A 24969-nucleotide genomic window follows, 5' to 3' on the forward strand; every position below is an offset into this window, starting at 1 on the left:
GGTAAGAACACTATAGTTTAATTCATTTTTCAATCAATCAATCAATCAATCAATCAATCAATCAATCAATCAATCAATCAATCAATCAATCAATCAATCAATCAATCAATCAATCAATCAATCAATCAATCAATCAATCAATCAATCAATCAATCAATCAATCAATCAATCGATCGATCGATCGATCGATCGATCGATCGATCGATCGATCGTGTAGTTGTGTATGCATTTAAGTTGTGTATGCATTCAATCGATCGATCGATTGATTGATTAATTGAAAAAATGAATTAAACTATAATTCATTTTTATTTCATATCAAAACGTTCAAGGTTTTGATGACGTCATAACAAAGGCCGTGCTGTTGTAAGAAATATAATATTTTGCCGAATCATCGAAAGATGATTGGCTAGAAAACTACAGGAAACATCTCTTGAATGCATAATTGGTAGGGGGACCCTATTTTTTCTCCTCTTTTTTCCCTCTCATTACCCGACCGACCAAATTTTCAGTCAACATCAAAATAATTTTTTTTCACCCGCCTTTAATATGTAGTGGAACAGCACCCTCTCTGACAAGAATAAGCTTACGTCCGGACTGTCTACGTCATCTAGTCATGGCCGCGACGACGACGCTTGCTCACGAAGAGCATTTTGTTTCATGACGGAAATGATTAAAGTTGGTGTGTGTGTGTGTGGCGCGGGGGGGGGGGGGTAGAGGAGAAGCAACGCCAATTGTGTAGAAAAGGTGGGAAAAGGCCTGTTACCAGAAATTTAAGTTGTGTATGCATTCAAATAAGCTTGAGTTTTCCGAGGACTTCAGATCGAGCCGATCATTGACTGCTATGCACAATGTTTATCCCAATACTACAGATATGACGGATGTTGGACCATTCAACATCCAAGTAAGCTTCACAACAACGTATTCCCTAACGATCACATGGACCATAACAAACACTCTAGTGGTTCAGATACGAGAATACGTCATCCAATACAGATTGAGTGGATCGGCTGAATGGATCGATGGGACAACAGTTGCTTCAACGCGGACGTCTATCACACTCTTTGGACTTCAACGTAATATCTATATCCAAATAAAGATAAAGGTCGTGTTAACATCCGGGGATGAGACGTTTACAAATGGCGATGACACTTTCCATACCTGCCAGGGAAAACGACAGGGACCAAATTGTGAGACAGGTAAGGATTTTCTTTATATTTCTAGAGAAGGAAATTGCCTTATTAACGTAATGTTTTTTGTTTACTGACAAACAAATCATCGACGGTGCGAATCAATCTGCAAATATGCCCGAGTAAATGATAAGACAGTACGTGAATGAATGAAAACAAAATGTCCCTGACCTATCAGGTACCACTGATGAATTTATACAAAATGATAAATTAAATAATATATATTATTTATTATTTAATTGAGTGATGAAAAATGTAAATAGATGAATTAATTTATTCACTCATCAATACATCTATCCAACCGTCAGCCATCCACATGATCACGTGACTACACATGCGTCGACCAATCATTAACTAAATATGCTACAAAAAGGAATAGGTTTATGAATGTTTCGTGTGTACTGAAAACGAACGGATGATATACATATATTTTATTTATTTTTCATATTTTATACACATTTAATGTATTTTTGTTTATTTGTTTCTATATTTTGACCCCAGATAATGTACCGATACATTATTTCATTTCAAATAAAATATACTAACACTATTATGTTATTATATAATGGATACTATATTCTATGTTTGAAGAGTACTCCATATGTTCTGGTTGGGGTGATCCCCATTATACCACGTTTGACAACGAGAAGTACGATTTCCAGGGCGACTGCACGTACATGTTGGCAGAGAATTGTGTGCAAGAAGACAACATACCGTCGTTTAAAGTGACTGCTGATAATAGGAAGAGCAGTGAAAATGCTAGAGTGTCTTTCACGCGGGAAGTAACGGTTTCAATAAGTGGCATGGTAAGAAGTAAAAACTATACGTGATAGTACCCTCATATGAAGGTTATAGGACATGCATTTATATCATTTTGGCGATTTTTGTAGAGCAAGCTCTAAATACGGACAATTAGAAATGAAAAATTGCGAAGTTGAAAGTTGCATCTTTTAACAAGGCCAGATTTCCCAGGTTGAAAATGTGGAAAGTGGTACACACATAAAATAACTATTATTACTATTTGTTACCATCAATAGTTTTAGAAGCTCTCTGTATGTTGACATGTATTTAATGAAATATGATGGTAAGCGCTTAGTATTCTTGTATTTATGGTTGGTTATAATCTTACTGCATGTTCAAATTCACTGCACAGTATCATTTGGTAGAATGAGATTGAACTTGATACAGATATGATGAGCGAGCAAATATGTTCAATTATAGGATTTCCATTCGATTTGAAACTGATTGTAGAAACAGTGTGGTTGTGGTTATCAAAGTTGATGTTTTCACAGATACTCGATTATTCCATTCAAAGTAATGGGTCTTCATGTGATATAAATCAAGTGTGTATGTATGTATGTATGTATGTATGTATGTATGTATGTATGTATGTATGTATGTATGTATGTGTGTGTGTGTGTGTATGTATGTATGTATGTATGTTATGTATGTATGTATGTATGTATGTGTATGTGTGTGTGTGAGTGAAATAAATCATTTGAGCTGACAAATTCTCCAACGCTGATAGTAGAAAGGCAGTGATTATTCCAATGAAGTCATTGAATTTAAATCGAACTTGGACAGTTACCTGAGTAATAGACATGGGGTTTATCAAGCATAGCTTGTTCTTACCCATTAATTCAAATTCAATTCAATTCAATTCAAATTCCACATTTGACCAAAAGTGTCTAAACACAAGCAAACGTTAGTAAAATATATATTTGAAGGATATAGATGTTAGAGAGAGAGTATTTCTACTTACACAAATCACATGTGTATTTCAATCTCTGAGTGTGAATCCATCCATAAAGGTTTAGTACTTTGACCCCATAGGTCATCACCATGATGGAGGATAAAAAGGTGTACGTGGAAGGAGTTCGAATCACGCCTCCCTGTGAACCAGCTGATGGTGTAGTCATCCTGAGAAGTGGTGCTCTACTGGTAATCATACATTTTCATGATATTTAATCGCTAAAATGATCAAGACTGGTGCAGAAGTGCGTGCATTTAGTCGTGATATATGAGTCTCGGCATGAAGTTAATCAACAGATAATACGACACGCAAATGAAAACAGTCCATCGTTTGTCTACGAAATGGAAGGTAGTTTTCTTGATTATATCCAGTCAGGTAACTCCTTGGTTCTGAGACCACTGTAGTATCCATTAATGTATCCACTGGAGTGGTCTGAGATTGGCAGAACCTCCCTGCGAATCTTTGGATCTAGAATTATATTACAAATGTCTCGCCAAATATCGCGAGATTATACGATATGAATATTAATTAATGTCTTTCATTTTTTTTGTCCACATTCAGAATCTTTATACGGATTTTGGTCTTTCTGTGAAATGGAATGGAAAGGATAGATTTGAAATCAAATTACCGGAGTCTTTCATGAACAAAACTTGTGGTTTATGTGGTAACTATGATGGCTTGCCAGAAGTGGAATATACAGGCGACGGTACACTGGTTAGTAGCACAATGATCTCTTCATGCGATGCCTTAGCTTCAAATATCCCAACTATAAAAATTTTTGAAAATGCCTTTTAATGAGGGAACATCAAACTATGAATATGTTTAGCCATTGCGTGTACAAGTGTTTAAAATACTCGAATTTGATTCAGTCTTGGGAAAGACCATGGTGGAATTTAATGTAACATCGATATGTGCTTTTTATGAAAATTGTGTTAAACTTCACGGAAATAAAGGAATGAAAACGACTCTTTTTCGATATTTTACATTATTTCTGTCATCAGTTCAAACTTATTATATTAAACATGGATTATCAATTGTCAAGCTCTTTTCAAACAACATGAAGCACCGAATCACTAATTAGAATGAAGTATTATGTAAAGTTAAACCTTTGAACTATCTCTCCCAATCTCTAGAGTACTGTCGGGGCAGAGTTCGGAAACAGTTGGGCCGTGGACTCAGTTGACTGTGATGGCAATGTGAATGACGTCAGCCCGTGTGATGACAGATCACCTGAAGAGTTGGACTCAATTATGAATATATGTGACGTCATACTTGACAATACAACAGGTACATTGTGCTATGATATACATACATACATACATACATACATACACACACACACACACACATACATATATGCATGCATGCATGCATGCATGCATGCATGCATGCATACATACATACATACATACATACATACATACATACATACATACAGACAGACAGACAGACAGACAGACAGACAGACAGACATACAGACATACATACATACATACATACATACATTACATATATATACACTCATACACACACATGTATATATATATATATATATATATATATATATATATATATATATATATATATATATAATATATAAACTCAGTATATGTAATATGTCTATACTGGAGTAAACAGTGCTCAAAACATATGTATGTAGAGCGGTATGATCGCAACAGCGTGAACACTGTGTAGCGGCTCCTCTGTCATGATCTTACGTGATACTGTGTTATATATATATACTTAATTCAAAAGAGTAAGGATGTTATAATAAGTTATAAGTTATATGTCGTTACTTGGAGTTTCACGCTTCCCCAGCGATCATCAGACGATAAACACTATACACAATCTATTTGCCAATAAGCATGGTACAATAATGGTGATAGTTAAAACGGACGGTGTCACAACAACATTATACAAATAATCGGTATCGATGGTTACTTATGTTTGTTTTTACAGGATTATTTATTGATTGCCACGGAGAAATCTCTCCCCAACCGTATTACGATGCATGTGTTTACGACCTGTGTGCACTCCATCCCGACGATTCATTCAAATGTGATAGTGCAGAGCTGTATGCCGCGGACTGTGCAAGTATTGGTATCATCGTCGATTGGAGGACCGAGAGTTTCTGTCGTGAGTACTTACCCCTAACGTATTACAGTGCACGAGAATTTTGCCTTTAAGACCAATGTATATGTACAAGCAGTTCAGTAACTCTAACAGTTGTTCACTGCCATAGTTGGTCAATGATACAAGAATCTTTCAAGTTACTGTTTGATTCAAAGCTGATATTTGTATTACCAGTTCGTTATTTTGAATTTCTTGTTAGTGATGTTTGTAACTTACTCACAAAACCTCTTTTCTCCAAATCGTTATTTGATGACCGCATGTTAACATTCTTTTTGTTCGTATCGTTTCTTCTAAGCCATGGAGTGTCCTCAGTTTTCAACGTATAGTAAATGTTCCACGGCTTGTCCACCGACATGCGCAGATCCAAAAGCAGACCAATCATGTGATCAGGTCTGTGTAGAAGGCTGTAAATGTAACGATGGTTATCTATTGGATGGAGATATGTGTGTTGAAGAAAACCAATGTGGATGTACTAAAGATGGATACTATTATTCGGTAAGAAATAACCATGGTAGAAATAATTGTATACCGAACTGTTGTACAACAACAACAACAACAACAACAACAACAACAACAACAACTACTACTACTACTACTACTACTACTACTACTACTACTACTATCACCACCACTACCACCACTACCACCACTACTACTACCACTACTACTACTACTACTACTACTACTACTACTACTACTACTACTACTACTACTACGTCTACTGTAATTCTAGCTACGATTGTCACAGTAGGGAGCCCCCACAGTACTCGTGAATCCATTGAATATGACTGTACGTGTCATATAGTCTCTGTAACATGGTTAGTTGTGTTATTAGTTTCATCATGATCGTCTTTGCCACTGGCTGGTATGTAAACTCAGACCGGTATAGTGGTCTGAGATAAAACCCTCCCATCAAATTGATCTTTGGATGACACAAAGAGCAGACAGATCTGTGAACTGAACGGAGCATTATTCGTGACTTGCTATATTTCACCATCATCTATTAAAATGTATTTGAACCTACAGGTTGGATCTGAGTCAGTAAACTTGTTGTGTACCGAAAGGTGCTCATGTAACGCTGGTGGTAACCATGTGTGCACAGGAATAGCATGTGATGAAAACGCTGGATGTGAAATTCGGGATGGTGTTCGAGACTGTTACTGCAACGATGGCTATCTAGGGGATGGGATCTCTTGCATCAATGGTAGGCGACACCTATATTCCTCAAACCATGTACCGTATAATTTCATCTCTTTAACTTCTGCACGAAATAACATAGCAGGATCGTATTTTCCTAAACGCTTTCGCATTTGCTGTTGTATGAAATTGGTCAAACACAATTTCCAGAATATTTTATTAACACCTGTTTCTTATTTGATAAATCTTTTGCGAAAAAAAGACTAAATTGAAGCTAATGCAATCACATAGCGATACGTACCTCAGTGTCTGCTTGTAAAAGACATTATCTTAAAGGGCACTGGTTAGATTAAAATGAAATTTAGTGTACATAACACGTGGTGATGTCCAGCTTAAATGTGGACGTGTTTTTACGCTTCCTTCCGAGACGTACTGTCCGTTGCGTCATCGGAAAATACGCTCTGACTTGCGAGAATGGGGTCGTCTTAGCATGATGTGAATACTTTTGGCTTTCTTGAGTATTACTTACATTGCCAAGTACATGTATATTTGTTTTCATCGTACCTCTGATACCATAGACATGACTAATAACTTGCTGTAAAATTTATGTTCAAATTTATATTACATTCATGTTTATGCTGATGTGTCCAATTAATATATGTCAACTAACATGTCAAAATAACATAGATACTGTATGTACAAAGTGAAAGTGCGTACCGTTATTGGCAACCTCGTTTCATGTGGACTGACGAAATGATAAGTTTTGCACCCAGAAATTAGGGTTCTGTGCCGTCGGTGCATTCACAATCAACTAATACCTACTTGGTTAAAAGTTGATATTGGGTCCTATCATGTCCAATATCGACTACGAGGACTGGTAATGCTGAAGCCCATCGCTGTGTATTCTTTTCAATTTTGTGTTGTCACCACCGACATGCATGTATAAGTCCACTCATTGTATACGATTTAAAACTCAATATGAAGTAACTTTACATATATAGGCAAAGTACTTTTGGATTAATGTCTCGATACAAGACTAACCATTTTTTTTATCTTCATGTTCCAGATCGACCATATGATGTTAGTGTCCAGCAAGTGAGTAGCAGCTCTATCACCATAATATGGAAACTACAAATCGAAGTCGAAAGAACCATGGTACAGTATCGTCCGGAAGGTTCGAATGGGTGGACAGTCATGCCTCCAATCAGTGCATCTCAATTACTGTTTGTTTTACAAGGACTGGAATCAAACTCTTCCTATGAGATTCAGGTTATTGTGGTACGTTTGGATGGAACTAGGGGAGAAAGCGATATATTGATTGTAACAACATGCTTGTATGGCTTTGAAGGAGTTGGATGTGTCGAAAGTAAGTGGCCACACAGTACATTCCTTATATCGTTTTTCAATTAGCTTATGGCATTGTAGAACTTAGAAGACATAACACGTGTCTTAATTTTGTCGCCAAATGTATCTCAATGATCGTGAGTTGCAGCGCAATGTATGGACACAAGCTGAGTTTTTATGTTTTGTGTCTTAGTGGTTTGCTGCATATTTAAACGGCACTCGGTAAGGTAACTGAAGCATGGTTAGCAACCATTTTCAATTGTCTGAACCATAACATATACATGATCCGGTGACGTTGTATGTTAAATGTCTGTAAGGTTGTGAAGGAGTCCTTGCTCGTACAATTCTAGAAGAGAATTGTAATATGTCTTATAAACAAAGTTTGTTCCACTCAAAGACAACGGGAAGTTATAATAAGAAACACCGGACCAATGTCATCTTTCGCTACACTAAACGATTTTACTTAAATAGTATGTTCTATTTGAAATAACAAGAATATATTTAATCTTAATACAAACGCTTTAAATATGGATTTGTATGTTCACATATCTAGCTGGGTGTGACAGGTATGGGAATACTACGAAGAATAATTTGAGGGTGTCCGATTGAAAAAAAATTCAAATTGAACATGAAAATCGACTTCTTTTCTTTATATGACAAAATGTTCTTTTTGTATCTTCTAGATATGAGAGAAAAGGGAGCCTTTAATCTCCTCATCGAAATTGCAACATCAAACTCTATATCATTCTCATGGAGCTTTGAACTTGTAACTGTACGCAAACTCACAATTGAATACAGTATCATGGGAAGCGGTAGTTGGACCCCAGCAGCAGAAATAACCGACACTGAGGTTACACGATTCGTCTTGACTTCACTACAAATCAACACTTACTTCGATATTCGCATTGTTGTTGAACTAGACGTAGGGACCATTAATACAGGAGTAACATACATTTTCAAAACGTGTCCAGCGAACCGCAGAGGACGCAATTGTGAGGATGGTAAGTGATTCGATTCGAACATAAATCTTCAAATGAAAATTCACCTGTGTTGGCAAACCCATTTACTGAGTTGATCTTTTAAAAAAAAGTCCAAATACAAATTTGTGTTTAGGTTAATTCTGCAGAAGTCAGTCCACGGTTTGAATGTAAGCTTGTTGCTAATTTTAATCTTAAACATATACATTAATATATGCAAACGTGTTGTTTGAATTAGATGTTTTTCTCGCTGTTGTTTGCTGTGATCATGTCATTTCAGCCGCTTTGCATTAATTTGTGTTAAACAACAACAACAACAACAACAACAACAACAACAACAACAACAACAACAACAATATTCTAATATTACTTAACATATGTATCCTCTATTTTGTAGTATACGCCATATGCAGTGCGTATGGAGACCCCCATTATATTACATTTGATGGATTGCGCTATGACTACCAGGGTGACTGTGAGTATATTTTAGTAAAGGACTGTCAGCAAGACACTACAGCACCACCCCTCCCTGTATTTGAAGTAATTGCCAACAACATCAAGAATTCGCCAAACGCTAGAGTTTCCTTCACACGAGAAGTCACCATGAAGCTGTTCGGAGTAGTAAGTATTGTAATCAGAAATATGTTTTAAAACAAACAATTATATGTTTAGGAATATTGTCTAGTCATGGTTACACTGATCTGGGGATAAATATTTTCTATAGATAACGATAATTGTCGATAAACAAGATTACATGAAATAAGCAACAGTATGATTACAAACACCAGCTGATTGACTGAATGGTTGGCTGGCTGGCTGGCTGACTGACTGACTGACTGACTGACTGATTGACCGACCGAGTGACTCACCGAGTGACTGACTAACTAACTAACTGACTGACTGACTGACTGACTGACTGACTGAGTGAGTGAGTGAGTGAGTGAGTGAGTGAGTGAGTGAGTGAGTGACTGACTGACTGACTGACTGACTAATTAATTAATTGACCTAGTAACTGACTGACTGACTGACTGACTGACTGACTAATTAATTGACCTAGTAACTGACTGACTGACTGACTGACTGACTGACTGACTGACTGACCTACTGACTGACTGACTGACCTAGTGAATGACTGACTGACTGACTGACTGACTGACTGACTGACCTAGTGACTGACTGACTGACTGACTGACTGACTGACAGACTGGCTGACTTGATCATTAGACACTCATCCCAGTAACCATTCGATCCTGAAACACTTAATACCATATTGGCCCAATAGTATATTCAAATTGTTGTTCAAAAATGTCAACTCTCGGGTTTCTGGAGAAAAAAAGCGTGAAATCAAAATATTATCATTTGCTTCACAGAACATGGTGCTCCTGAATGGAGGAGACGTGCAAATTGAAGGAGTGTATGTTAACCTACCCGTTCAAGTCAGTATTAATGTTACAGGCTATACAAATGGATTAGACAGAGTCTATAACACTTTCATTAGATCAGCTGGTAGATATGTGGTGAGTAAGACAAATTGTAACTTTATTTTGTTACAAGTTCTACAATGAATCTATCTCAGTATTTTATATATCTTAATATAGAAAGAAAACGACACCAAATAAATTTCCCTGTTATACATGAACGTTATGAAGCAAATGTAAATTAGATCCACCTATACAAAACTGTCAATGAAATACCTTTTGATGCATGCGACTAATTCATTCAATCGATGGTTTAGATCAAAACAAAATAAGGCTGAGTTTGTCAAGTGGTATTCGTTTGTCTGTAGGAGTAGGAAGAACCTGATTCTGATTAACTGTAAAGAAGACAAAAATCAAGAGTGCAGAAATACTTTTACCTCCCAAGAAGAACTTTTGATATATAAAACTAAAACATACTGTGATTTGATCTACTTTACTTTGTGTAGCGACAATAAATACACTTTCTAACGTATATGATTTCTGTGCAGGTTTTACAAACCGACTTTGATGTTGACATATACTGGAATAAACGCAGCTCTGTCCAAATCACCGTGCCACCCATGCTGTTGAATGCAACATGTGGCCTCTGTGGAACTTTGGATGACAACCCGTTTAATGATCTGATGACACCACAAGGACGCATTGTATGTACATATTGTTTTATTGACCTTGCAACCTATGATGGTTATGAGATATAAAGAAGGGCATCCGGCCTAAACCAGTAATCCTGAACTGTATCACACTTTCTAAATATCAGTATTTCGAAAATGAATTTTTTTCTCGATCAGTAGAATATCGCTATAGGAGTTGAATACAGTAAGCGTAAGGAGTTATGTATTGCGTTGCGTTGTGTTGTGTTGTGTTGTGTTGTGTTGAGTTGTGTTGTGTTGTGTTGTGTTGTGTTGTGTTGTGTTGTGTTGTGTTGTGTTGTGTTGTGTTGTGTTGTGTTGTAATGCATTGCATTGCTTTGCATTGCATTGCATTGTATTGTATTGCATTGTATTGTATTGCATTGTATTGCATTGTATTGTATTGCATTGTATTGTATTGCATTAGTTCAACCAATGTATGAATATGAAATAGTACAGACACTAGAGGTACCATGGTTAATGATATGACAAAAATGAGGTATCATGTACCTGCTCTTGAATAAACATTATCTCAAAGGAACAAAAACTAAAGACTAACCCTGGATTTGTTTCTTTTTATCAAATGATGTTTCAGGCAGCCACTGTTACCGAATTCGGCAATAGCTGGGTTTATAACAAACCCGAATGCCAATCAGATGTCATCGATGTCAACCCATGCGACAGCGTGACCTCTGACCTTAACAGAACAGCTCATGAGATGTGTTCTATTCTTACAAATCCTGCTGGTATGAATGGTTGAAATCTTTTCCATGCATAATTCCGTTCATTTTTTGTCCAATGTATAGTTAGCTTGTTGGTTTTGCTTTCTCAAAATGGTTAGCATCGAGGTAAATTTACTATAAAATCGATTTTAGCGTAAACCTTTGTAGACGCTCAACTTTTATACAAATACATCACACTCTTATATTAAGCAAGCAGTGCTAGATAAACATGCTAGGTTCCCAGTAAATTAATTAGAACAATTAATGAATTGAGCAATGATATGTTCATAATCAAGAAAAACAATTGAAAATACTGTCTTAAGTACCTTCATATTGATATCTCTGAAAGTCACCCCATTGATACACTATTTAAAGGATACACTTATGATTATAATGAATAAAAATATTATTTTAGATCACTTTAGATCAATCAATGTTGTACCATGATTATTGAAGTTTAATCGGAGGGGTTCCTTAGTGTCTATTAGCTTCTTCCTCCTCCATTATCCAAGGTTTCGTGTAGTTGATAACTCAGAAATGTTGGTGTCATTGAGGCGTAATCTTAGATGAAGCAGACACAACAATATTATGTTCATATGATCCCTTCTGTCTTTTTTTATATAGGACCGTTTCTGACTTGTCATAGCTTTGTTGATCCTGAAGAATATTATTACACCTGTGTATATGACTTGTGTGCATCTCTACCCGAAGACGACACAAATGCATGTGATAGCATTGAATTATATGCCCAGACCTGCACAGATAGAGGAGGCACACATTTGCAGTGGAGAACACCTGATTTCTGTCGTATGTATAAAAGATGATGACATTTATATTTATCAAACAAGGAAATCCTGTGTGTGTAGAGGACTATGCACGAGCGTTAAACATCACAATACATATATACAGTCAAGCAGATGGAAACTGGATATTCTCAAAAAACATGTTATCAATGTGTTGACTGTGGGGAGGAAATATCGTTGTACCTTAAACTAAACATTTGATGTTTAGAGAGATTTTGAACTTTAACTTTTAATCATGAAAAGTGAATTCATGGTAAAATGTCTAGTGGTATTGGAGGTTTTTACCATTCGCTTTTATTCTTAAGTAATTGACTGCTCTTGTCGTATGTTGTTTTTCTATTTCTTTCACCAAACCGTGTTCTGAAGTTGATGTATTTGTTATTTTCTTGTATTTGTAGCTCTTGACTGTCCAACTGGCCAAGGATATTCCATATGTGCAACTGCCTGCCCAGCAACATGTCCATATCCAGACGCTCCATCACAATGTACGAAACCTTGTGTCGAGGGATGTGAGTGTCCAGAAGGCACTGTATTGGAAGGGAATCAATGTATTGACAGGAATGCATGTGGATGCTGGCAAAATGGAAAATATTATAAGGTATTTTATAGTTACGGTATTTACATTGAAAGAAAGCACTTTTTGTATGTGGCTTGAGATGAAGCACCCTTACCTTGTGACAAAATTTCTTCACTGTGTCCATAGATACATCCTAGCTTAAGTATCTTGTTCCTCGATTTGCTGTAAACACTTGATCAGCTTTTGCAAACCATCTAATTGGAAAGTTTAAATTGTTTATTTGTTATAAACGGATATGTTATTATGGTATTTCGTGTTGCGTTCACATTTCACATTGGTGAAGTTGTGTTTGTCAGTGTATAGATGGCACTTGCTAGTTCATTTAGAAAATAAGTTTTAAGAAATGCATGTTGAATTCTAATTCTTTCAAAAGGTAGGAGAGTTCTATGTTCGTGATGGATGTGACAGCCAATGTACCTGCAAGTCTGATGGTTCGTTCGATTGTACTGATGACACCTGTCAAGGGCCAAACGAGTACTGTGGTATTAAAAATGGCAGGTATGGTTGTCAATGCTTTGATGGCTACAGACGTGAAGAACAAACATGTGTCATAGGTGAGTATCACTAATCACTACTAGTTCCAAAAAGTCTACATGTTATAATGCATTAAAATAATTGCTTTCCTCAGTACATACCCATTCGGTTGCAAATTGAATAAAAATGGAAAATGAGCAGTTAACACCATATGCGTTCATGAGCTATATAATATTAAATAATCAAGTATAAAACAATAAAACTGACATGTCACACTACAATTAAATGATTTTTACGTACGTTACCAAAAAAAACACTTTTAAGAAGCTAAAAATAAACCAACGAATACTCTAAAAAGAATTCTTGGGCAAGGAAATATAGCTATTTACATACATTGTGGCTACTACCAAATTGTAGACTGCTTCAATTTAGTAAACAGAATATGCAGTTGTAATTAACAAAAATAAATAAATACTAAAGGTATAAGGACTTTCAACTAAGCTAACAGTTTAAAGTGAGATATGTAATTACTTTACATTAGACAATGAAAATCTAATCAAACAAACATATGAGTGTTTCCTGTCATAAAGAGCAAATTATCAAATACAAAAATGTAAACATCAAACGGTAAACAGTGTGCAGGTGATATAATAAATTACCGACATTTTCATTTCACAATATTAAAAATGCAGATTTCAGAAAATAATGAGTAATTTACAAAATCAATTGACTTGTGTTTCATTTCATCTTTACTGTCAAAATACTGGTTGAAGGTTTGACAGGTAATATTCCATTTCTTCTTTAATGTTGAAATGCTATTAATGATTCCTTGTTCTTTGTTGGTAGAATATGCTGAATGTATTGCATGGGGAGATCCTCACTACATCACCTTTGATAACCAAAAATACAACTACCAAGGAACTTGCAAATATGTACTGGCTACTTCCAACTGCACTAACACTACCACTGTAGAGGAACCCTACTTTTACATTGTGGCACAAAACCGGAAGAACAAACCAAGTGATAGAGTCAGTTTGACCAGGGAGGTCTACGTTGATGTAGGCGGAAAGGTTAGTGTATGGTCCATGTGGTAGGAACCTTTTGTCAAAAATTCTTATCCATGAGTTGTAAATTTAAACATGTCTTGTAAATTCATAGACAAGTATATATAGTGTTTATCGATAGGGCAAAGTGGTAGGCAAGACGTGTATGTTGAACAGGTTTGGCTGAAGTTAAAAAACAACATTGGCAAGAGTATTAATGATTGGTTTGTTTTGGCAGGTCTTTGAACTGTTACAAGCAGGGCATGTACGTGTTGATGGCATGAGCGTGACTCTTCCTCACCATAACATGGATGCTGGCGTAGTCGTCAAGAGATCTGGTAGATATGTGGTAAGCCATCTTGTCTTGCTAAAGTGCACGAACCTCCCTACATTTATGTCACAAAATAAGATCATGGCGGGAATGATGTGCCTTTCCATGAAAAGCGCTGGTGCTATAGGTATGTGTACAGCGTTTGGCTGATTTCTGAGACCGATCAAACTGATGAATCGTACCGTTGTATACAAAATGAATGACAGCACTTTAGAACACTGTGAGATATCAGTTTGCTAAGCAATACAAATAAATGTTGATACGTTCAAATATGTCAACAGAAATTGGTGGCTGATTTTGGACTAGTTGTTATCTGGGACACTAAAAACAGTGTGGCAGTTTATGTTCCCTACACCTACTGGAATGGAACTTGTGGTCTGTGTGGTACGCTTGATGGTGACAAGACCAATGACCTGACAAGCCCTGATGGAAGACTGGTAGGTGGCATAGTGTGTGAGAGCGATCTGATATGGTGCTAGTGTTGAATAAACAAAACGAATGGAGAGACAAGAACGATTATGTCCCATGATTGATCGATATCGAGATAGTTGATAGTGAAGATATGCAGATTGTAAGTCCTATCTGAATCAAATTGTGGCATAAACCCAACATTTTCTATCCAACAGATTGAAGATGCTGTCGAGTTCGGCGACAGTTGGGTTGCAAACCCTGTTGAATGTGATGGTGTGACAGAAGATCCTGACCCATGTGCTGACTTGCCAGATGAAGTAAGAACAAAGATAGAAGAAGCTTGTGGCATTTTGAAAGACCAATCAGGTAGGATTAGGCTTTGTTAAAAATAACTGTTGCTCTGCAATGGCCAGTATTCACTCCAAGCATCCTTTAGTGCTTAAAGAAGATGAAGTTGTTAAGTTGAAAAAACTTTTTCTTTGTACTCTGCATCAATAGGTCCATTTGCAGGCTGTCATGAGTCAGGAGATTCAGAGGTCTTTTATGAGACTTGTGTGTATGACATGTGCGCCATTCCCGGAAACGAATCCCTCTGTGACAACTTGGAAAACTTTGCTAGAAAGTGTGTAGAAAATGGTGGAGAACTGGAAGAATGGCGGAGTGAAGATTTATGTCGTAAGTTGTTTTTGCATTGTTTTTATTTGTTTGAGTTTTTCATCTTGCAGCAGAATGGCCCGATTTGTATTGGTGCAATGGTTAAAAGAGTAGAAAGTGTAAGTGACTCATTAATTTGGTGCCTTCTTAATGTTCCTTACAGCTGTGGATTGTGTGCCACATGCTCATTACAAACTATCGACATCAGCATGTCCTGCAACCTGTGTCGATCCAGATGCAGGGAAAAGTTGCTCTGAAAGGGAAATTGAAGGCTGTGAATGCTCAGAGGGAACAGTCTTGGATGGAAACATGTGTGTACCTGTGGATCAGTGTGGTTGCAGGTACAATGGACAGATATATGAGGTAGGTCCTCTCTTGAATCAGACGGAGCTTGCGCATAGTGGCAATGAAGATTGCATAGACATTACAAATCCGTCATTCTAATCAATGATTGAATAATTAGCTGAAAATGAGTATTCAGAGGGAACACATGTGGATTTGGAGTGCCACAAAGACCACAAATGTTAATGTATATGGATAGATAATGATTGTAACATGACTGCTAAGGAAATATTACGTATTTCCTATTCTCAAAGAAGAACTGATTCAGAACAAAAACTCGCCTTTTCACAAGTTTCGTTCCTGTTATCTGTCTATCTCAGAGAGACAGCCAATTCATTCCTGATGGCTGTAATGAGGTTTGTACGTGTAGTGCTGATGGCGAAGTGGACTGCTCACCGCTTGAATGTGACGACAGTGCATACTGTGGATATGGTGAAGATGATGATTATGGATGTCACTGCTATGACGGTTATGCAGGGGATGGTCTAACATGTACACTAGGTGGGTAGTTTGTCTTCGTCATTGTCATGTTTAGAGTAGAGAGCATGCACTTTCAAGGAATGTAAAGTAGCAAATGAGGGGTAGTGGTGAGTTGTGGATTTGAATGAGTTGGTGATTTGATCGGTTGATTAGCCAGTAAACACTTGTCAGGACCAATCATTCGCTTGTTGATTGAAAAAAATGTTGAAATGCTATTAATGATTCCTTGTTCTTTGTTGGTAGAATATGCTGAATGTATTGCATGGGGAGATCCTCACTACATCACCTTTGATAACCAAAAATACAACTACCAAGGAACTTGCAAATATGTACTGGCTACTTCCAACTGCACTAACACTACCACTGTAGAGGAACCCTACTTTTACATTGTGGCACAAAACCGGAAGAACAAACCAAGTGATAGAGTCAGTTTGACCAGGGAGGTCTACGTTGATGTAGGCGGAAAGGTTAGTGTATGGTCCATGTGGTAGGAACCTTTTGTCAAAAATTCTTATCCATGAGTTGTAAATTTAAACATGTCTTGTAAATTCATAGACAAGTATATATAGTGTTTAGCGATAGGGCAAAGTGGTAGGCAAGACGTGTATGTTGAACAGGTTTGGCTGAAGTTAAAAAACAACATTGGCAAGAGTATTAATGATTGGTTTGTTTTGGCAGGTCTTTGAACTGTTACAAGCAGGGCATGTACGTGTTGATGGCATGAGCGTGACTCTTCCTCACCATAACATGGATGCTGGCGTAGTCGTCAAGAGATCTGGTAGATATGTGGTAAGCCATCTTGTCTTGCTAAAGTGCACGAACCTCCCTACATTTATGTCACAAAATAAGATCATGGCGGGAATGATGTGCCTTTCCATGAAAAGCGCTGGTGCTATAGGTATGTGTACAGCGGTTGGCTGATTTCTGAGACCGATCAAACTGATGAATCGTACCGTTGTATACAAAATGAATGACAGCACTTTAGAACACTGTGAGATATCAGTTTGCTAAGCAATACAAATAAATGTTGATACGTTCAAATATGTCAACAGAAATTGGTGGCTGATTTTGGACTAGTTGTTATCTGGGACACTAAAAACAGTGTGGCAGTTTATGTTCCCTACACCTACTGGAATGGAACTTGTGGTCTGTGTGGTACGCTTGATGGTGACAAGACCAATGACCTGACAAGCCCTGATGGAAGACTGGTAGGTGGCATAGTGTGTGAGAGCGATCTGATATGGTGCTAGTGTTGAATAAACAAAACGAATGGAGAGACAAGAACGATTATGTCCCATGATTGATCGATATCGAGATAGTTGATAGTGAAGATATGCAGATTGTAAGTCCTATCTGAATCAAATTGTGGCATAAACCCAACATTTTCTATCCAACAGATTGAAGATGCTGTCGAGTTCGGCGACAGTTGGGTTGCAAACCCTGTTGAATGTGATGGTGTGACAGAAGATCCTGACCCATGTGCTGACTTGCCAGATGAAGTAAGAACAAAGATAGAAGAAGCTTGTGGCATTTTGAAAGACCAATCAGGTAGGATTAGGCTTTGTTAAAAATAACTGTTGCTCTGCAATGGCCAGTATTCACTCCAAGCATCCTTTAGTGCTTAAAGAAGATGAAGTTGTTAAGTTGAAAAAACTTTTTCTTTGTACTCTGCATCAATAGGTCCATTTGCAGGCTGTCATGAGTCAGGAGATCCAGAGGTCTTTTATAAGACTTGTGTGTATGACATGTGCGCCATTCCCGGAAACGAATCCCTCTGTGACAACTTGGAAAACTTTGCTAGAAAGTGTGTAGAAAATGGTGGAGAACTGGAAGAATGGCGGAGTGAAGATTTATGTCGTAAGTTGTTTTTGCATTGTTTTTATTTGTTTGAGTTTTTCATCTTGCAGCAGAATGGCCCGATTTGTATTGGTGCAATGGTTAAAAGAGTAGAAAGTGTAAGTGACTCATTAATTTGGTGCCTTCTTAATGTTCCTTACAGCTGTGGATTGTGTGCCACATGCTCATTACAAACTATCGACATCAGCATGTCCTGCAACCTGTGTCGATCCAGATGCAGGGAAAAGTTGCTCTGAAAGGGAAATTGAAGGCTGTGAATGCTCAGAGGGAACAGTCTTGGATGGAAACATGTGTGTACCTGTGGATCAGTGTGGTTGCAGGTACAATGGACAGATATATGAGGTAGGTCCTCTCTTGAATCAGACGGAGCTTGCGCATAGTGGCAATGAAGATTGCATAGACATTACAAATCCGTCATTCTAATCAATGATTGAATAATTAGCTGAAAATGAGTATTCAGAGGGAACACATGTGGATTTGGAGTGCCACAAAGACCACAAATGTTAATGTATATGGATAGATAATGATTGTAACATGACTGCTAAGGAAATATTACGTATTTCCTATTCTCAAAGAAGAACTGATTCAGAACAAAAACTCGCCTTTTCACAAGTTTCGTTCCTGTTATCTGTCTATCTCAGAGAGACAGCCAATTCATTCCTGATGGCTGTAATGAGGTTTGTACGTGTAGTGCTGATGGCGAAGTGGACTGCTCACCGCTTGAATGTGACGACAGTGCATACTGTGGATATGGTGAAGATGATGATTATGGATGTCACTGCTATGACGGTTATGCAGGGGATGGTCTAACATGTACACTAGGTGGGTAGTTTGTCTTCGTCATTGTCATGTTTAGAGTAGAGAGCATGCACTTTCAAGGAATGTAAAGTAGCAAATGAGGGGTAGTGGTGAGTTGTGGATTTGAATGAGTTGGTGATTTGATCGGTTGATTAGCCAGTAAACACTTGTCAGGACCAATCATTCGCTTGTTGATTGAAAAAAATGTTGAAATGCTATTAATGATTCCTTGTTCTTTGTTGGTAGAATATGCTGAATGTATTGCATGGGGAGATCCTCACTACATCACCTTTGATAATCAAAAATACAACTACCAAGGAACTTGCAAATATGTACTGGCTACTTCCAACTGCACTAACACTACCACTGTAGAGGAACCCTACTTTTACATTGTGGCACAAAACCGGAAGAACAAACCAAGTGATAGAGTCAGTTTGACCAGGGAGGTCTACGTTGATGTAGGCGGAAAGGTTAGTGTATGGTCCATGTGGTAGGAACCTTTTGTCAAAAATTCTTATCCATGAGTTGTAAATTTAAACATGTCTTGTAAATTCATAGACAAGTATATATAGTGTTTAGCGATAGGGCAAAGTGGTAGGCAAGACGTGTATGTTGAACAGGTTTGGCTGAAGTTAAAAAACAACATTGGCAAGAGTATTAATGATTGGTTTGTTTTGGCAGGTCTTTGAACTGTTACAAGCAGGGCATGTACGTGTTGATGGCATGAGCGTGACTCTTCCTCACCATAACATGGATGCTGGCGTAGTCGTCAAGAGATCTGGTAGATATGTGGTAAGCCATCTTGTCTTGCTAAAGTGCACGAACCTCCCTACATTTATGTCACAAAATAAGATCATGGCGGGAATGATGTGCCTTTCCATGAAAAGCGCTGGTGCTATAGGTATGTGTACAGCGTTTGGCTGATTTCTGAGACCGATCAAACTGATGAATCGTACCGTTGTATACAAAATGAATGACAGCACTTTAGAACACTGTGAGATATCAGTTTGCTAAGCAATACAAATAAATGTTGATACGTTCAAATATGTCAACAGAAATTGGTGGCTGATTTTGGACTAGTTGTTATCTGGGACACTAAAAACAGTGTGGCAGTTTATGTTCCCTACACCTACTGGAATGGAACTTGCGGTCTGTGTGGTACGCTTGATGGTGACAAGACCAATGACCTGACAAGCCCTGATGGAAGACTGGTAGGTGGCATAGTGTGTGAGAGCGATCTGATATGGTGCTAGTGTTGAATAAACAAAACGAATGGAGAGACAAGAACGATTATGTCCCATGATTGATCGATATCGAGATAGTTGATAGTGAAGATATGCAGATTGTAAGTCCTATCTGAATCAAATTGTGGCATAAACCCAACATTTTCTATCCAACAGATTGAAGATGCTGTCGAGTTCGGCGACAGTTGGGTTGCAAACCCTGTTGAATGTGATGGTGTGACAGAAGATCCTGACCCATGTGCTGACTTGCCAGATGAAGTAAGAACAAAGATAGAAGAAGCTTGTGGCATTTTGAAAGACCAATCAGGTAGGATTAGGCTTTGTTAAAAATAACTGTTGCTCTGCAATGGCCAGTATTCACTCCAAGCATCCTTTAGTGCTTAAAGAAGATGAAGTTGTTAAGTTGAAAAAACTTTTTCTTTGTACTCTGCATCAATAGGTCCATTTGCAGGCTGTCATGAGTCAGGAGATCCAGAGGTCTTTTATGAGACTTGTGTGTATGACATGTGCGCCATTCCCGGAAACGAATCCCTCTGTGACAACTTGGAAAACTTTGCTAGAAAGTGTGTAGAAAATGGTGGAGAACTGGAAGAATGGCGGAGTGAAGATTTATGTCGTAAGTTGTTTTTGCATTGTTTTTATTTGTTTGAGTTTTTCATCTTGCAGCAGAATGGCCCGATTTGTATTGGTGCAATGGTTAAAAGAGTAGAAAGTGTAAGTGACTCATTAATTTGGTGCCTTCTTAATGTTCCTTACAGCTGTGGATTGTGTGCCACATGCTCATTACAAACTATCGACATCAGCATGTCCTGCAACCTGTGTCGATCCAGATGCAGGGAAAAGTTGCTCTGAAAGGGAAATTGAAGGCTGTGAATGCTCAGAGGGAACAGTCTTGGATGGAAACATGTGTGTACCTGTGGATCAGTGTGGTTGCAGGTACAATGGACAGATATATGAGGTAGGTCCTCTCTTGAATCAGACGGAGCTTGCGCATAGTGGCAATGAAGATTGCATAGACATTACAAATCCGTCATTCTAATCAATGATTGAATAATTAGCTGAAAATGAGTATTCAGAGGGAACACATGTGGATTTGGAGTGCCACAAAGACCACAAATGTTAATGTATATGGATAGATAATGATTGTAACATGACTGCTAAGGAAATATTACGTATTTCCTATTCTCAAAGAAGAACTGATTCAGAACAAAAACTCGCCTTTTCACAAGTTTCGTTCCTGTTATCTGTCTATCTCAGAGAGACAGCCAATTCATTCCTGATGGCTGTAATGAGGTTTGTACGTGTAGTGCTGATGGCGAAGTGGACTGCTCACCGCTTGAATGTGACGACAGTGCATACTGTGGATATGGTGAAGATGATGATTATGGATGTCACTGCTATGACGGTTATGCAGGGGATGGTCTAACATGTACACTAGGTGGGTAGTTTGTCTTCGTCATTGTCATGTTTAGAGTAGAGAGCATGCACTTTCAAGGAATGTAAAGTAGCAAATGAGGGGTAGTGGTGAGTTGTGGATTTGAATGAGTTGGTGATTTGATCGGTTGATTAGCCAGTAAACACTTGTCAGGACCAATCATTCGCTTGTTGATTGAAAAAAATGTTGAAATGCTATTAATGATTCCTTGTTCTTTGTTGGTAGAATATGCTGAATGTATTGCATGGGGAGATCCTCACTACATCACCTTTGATAATCAAAAATACAACTACCAAGGAACTTGCAAATATGTACTGGCTACTTCCAACTGCACTAACACTACCACTGTAGAGGAACCCTACTTTTACATTGTGGCACAAAACCGGAAGAACAAACCAAGTGATAGAGTCAGTTTGACCAGGGAGGTCTACGTTGATGTAGGCGGAAAGGTTAGTGTATGGTCCATGTGGTAGGAACCTTTTGTCAAAAATTCTTATCCATGAGTTGTAAATTTAAACATGTCTTGTAAATTCATAGACAAGTATATATAGTGTTTAGCGATAGGGCAAAGTGGTAGGCAAGACGTGTATGTTGAACAGGTTTGGCTGAAGTTAAAAAACAACATTGGCAAGAGTATTAATGATTGGTTTGTTTTGGCAGGTCTTTGAACTGTTACAAGCAGGGCATGTACGTGTTGATGGCATGAGCGTGACTCTTCCTCACCATAACATGGATGCTGGCGTAGTCGTCAAGAGATCTGGTAGATATGTGGTAAGCCATCTTGTCTTGCTAAAGTGCACGAACCTCCCTACATTTATGTCACAAAATAAGATCATGGCGGGAATGATGTGCCTTTCCATGAAAAGCGCTGGTGCTATAGGTATGTGTACAGCGTTTGGCTGATTTCTGAGACCGATCAAACTGATGAATCGTACCGTTGTATACAAAATGAATGACAGCACTTTAGAACACTGTGAGATATCAGTTTGCTAAGCAATACAAATAAATGTTGATACGTTCAAATATGTCAACAGAAATTGGTGGCTGATTTTGGACTAGTTGTTATCTGGGACACTAAAAACAGTGTGGCAGTTTATGTTCCCTACACCTACTGGAATGGAACTTGCGGTCTGTGTGGTACGCTTGATGGTGACAAGACCAATGACCTGACAAGCCCTGATGGAAGACTGGTAGGTGGCATAGTGTGTGAGAGCGATCTGATATGGTGCTAGTGTTGAATAAACAAAACGAATGGAGAGACAAGAACGATTATGTCCCATGATTGATCGATATCGAGATAGTTGATAGTGAAGATATGCAGATTGTAAGTCCTATCTGAATCAAATTGTGGCATAAACCCAACATTTTCTATCCAACAGATTGAAGATGCTGTCGAGTTCGGCGACAGTTGGGTTGCAAACCCTGTTGAATGTGATGGTGTGACAGAAGATCCTGACCCATGTGCTGACTTGCCAGATGAAGTAAGAACAAAGATAGAAGAAGCTTGTGGCATTTTGAAAGACCAATCAGGTAGGATTAGGCTTTGTTAAAAATAACTGTTGCTCTGCAATGGCCAGTATTCACTCCAAGCATCCTTTAGTGCTTAAAGAAGATGAAGTTGTTAAGTTGAAAAAACTTTTTCTTTGTACTCTGCATCAATAGGTCCATTTGCAGGCTGTCATGAGTCAGGAGATCCAGAGGTCTTTTATGAGACTTGTGTGTATGACATGTGCGCCATTCCCGGAAACGAATCCCTCTGTGACAACTTGGAAAACTTTGCTAGAAAGTGTGTAGAAAATGGTGGAGAACTGGAAGAATGGCGGAGTGAAGATTTATGTCGTAAGTTGTTTTTGCATTGTTTTTATTTGTTTGAGTTTTTCATCTTGCAGCAGAATGGCCCGATTTGTATTGGTGCAATGGTTAAAAGAGTAGAAAGTGTAAGTGACTCATTAATTTGGTGCCTTCTTAATGTTCCTTACAGCTGTGGATTGTGTGCCACATGCTCATTACAAACTATCGACATCAGCATGTCCTGCAACCTGTGTCGATCCAGATGCAGGGAAAAGTTGCTCTGAAAGGGAAATTGAAGGCTGTGAATGCTCAGAGGGAACAGTCTTGGATGGAAACATGTGTGTACCTGTGGATCAGTGTGGTTGCAGGTACAATGGACAGATATATGAGGTAGGTCCTCTCTTGAATCAGACGGAGCTTGCGCATAGTGGCAATGAAGATTGCATAGACATTACAAATCCGTCATTCTAATCAATGATTGAATAATTAGCTGAAAATGAGTATTCAGAGGGAACACATGTGGATTTGGAGTGCCACAAAGACCACAAATGTTAATGTATATGGATAGATAATGATTGTAACATGACTGCTAAGGAAATATTACGTATTTCCTATTCTCAAAGAAGAACTGATTCAGAACAAAAACTCGCCTTTTCACAAGTTTCGTTCCTGTTATCTGTCTATCTCAGAGAGACAGCCAATTCATTCCTGATGGCTGTAATGAGGTTTGTACGTGTAGTGCTGATGGCGAAGTGGACTGCTCACCGCTTGAATGTGACGACAGTGCATACTGTGGATATGGTGAAGATGATGATTATGGATGTCACTGCTATGACGGTTATGCAGGGGATGGTCTAACATGTACACTAGGTGGGTAGTTTGTCTTCGTCATTGTCATGTTTAGAGTAGAGAGCATGCACTTTCAAGGAATGTAATGTAGCAAATGAGGGGTAGTGGTGAGTTGTGGATTTGAATGAGTTGGTGATTTGATCGGTTGATTAGCCAGTAAACACTTGTCAGGACCAATCATTCGCTTGTTGATTGAAAAAAATGTTGAAATGCTATTAATGATTCCTTGTTCTTTGTTGGTAGAATATGCTGAATGTATTGCATGGGGAGATCCTCACTACATCACCTTTGATAACCAAAAATACAACTACCAAGGAACTTGCAAATATGTACTGGCTACTTCCAACTGCACTAACACTACCACTGTAGAGGAACCCTACTTTTACATTGTGGCACAAAACCGGAAGAACAAACCAAGTGATAGAGTCAGTTTGACCAGGGAGGTCTACGTTGATGTAGGCGGAAAGGTTAGTGTATGGTCTATGTGGTAGGAACCTTTTGTCAAAAATTCTTATCCATG

General features: G+C 38.1%; 1 protein-coding gene across 1 annotated transcript; it reads left to right on the plus strand.

Moving 5' to 3' along the window:
- Positions 1-1768: 1768 nt before the first annotated feature.
- On the plus strand, positions 1769-12184 carry LOC144449701 (alpha-tectorin-like). Its single transcript, XM_078140278.1, has 14 exons — positions 1769-1993; positions 3021-3128; positions 3502-3654; positions 4074-4227; positions 4900-5076; positions 5369-5568; positions 6100-6277; positions 7277-7576; positions 8238-8555; positions 8929-9152; positions 9902-10048; positions 10498-10653; positions 11234-11384; positions 11985-12184. The coding sequence occupies exons 1-14, from the start codon at positions 1769-1771 to the stop codon at positions 12182-12184; spliced, it is 2691 nt and encodes an 896-aa protein (XP_077996404.1).
- Positions 12185-24969: the final 12785 nt, after the last annotated feature.

Source organism: Glandiceps talaboti, chromosome 18, assembly GCF_964340395.1.
Source record: "Glandiceps talaboti chromosome 18, keGlaTala1.1, whole genome shotgun sequence".
In the NCBI taxonomy this organism is placed as follows: Eukaryota; Metazoa; Hemichordata; class Enteropneusta; family Spengelidae; genus Glandiceps; species Glandiceps talaboti.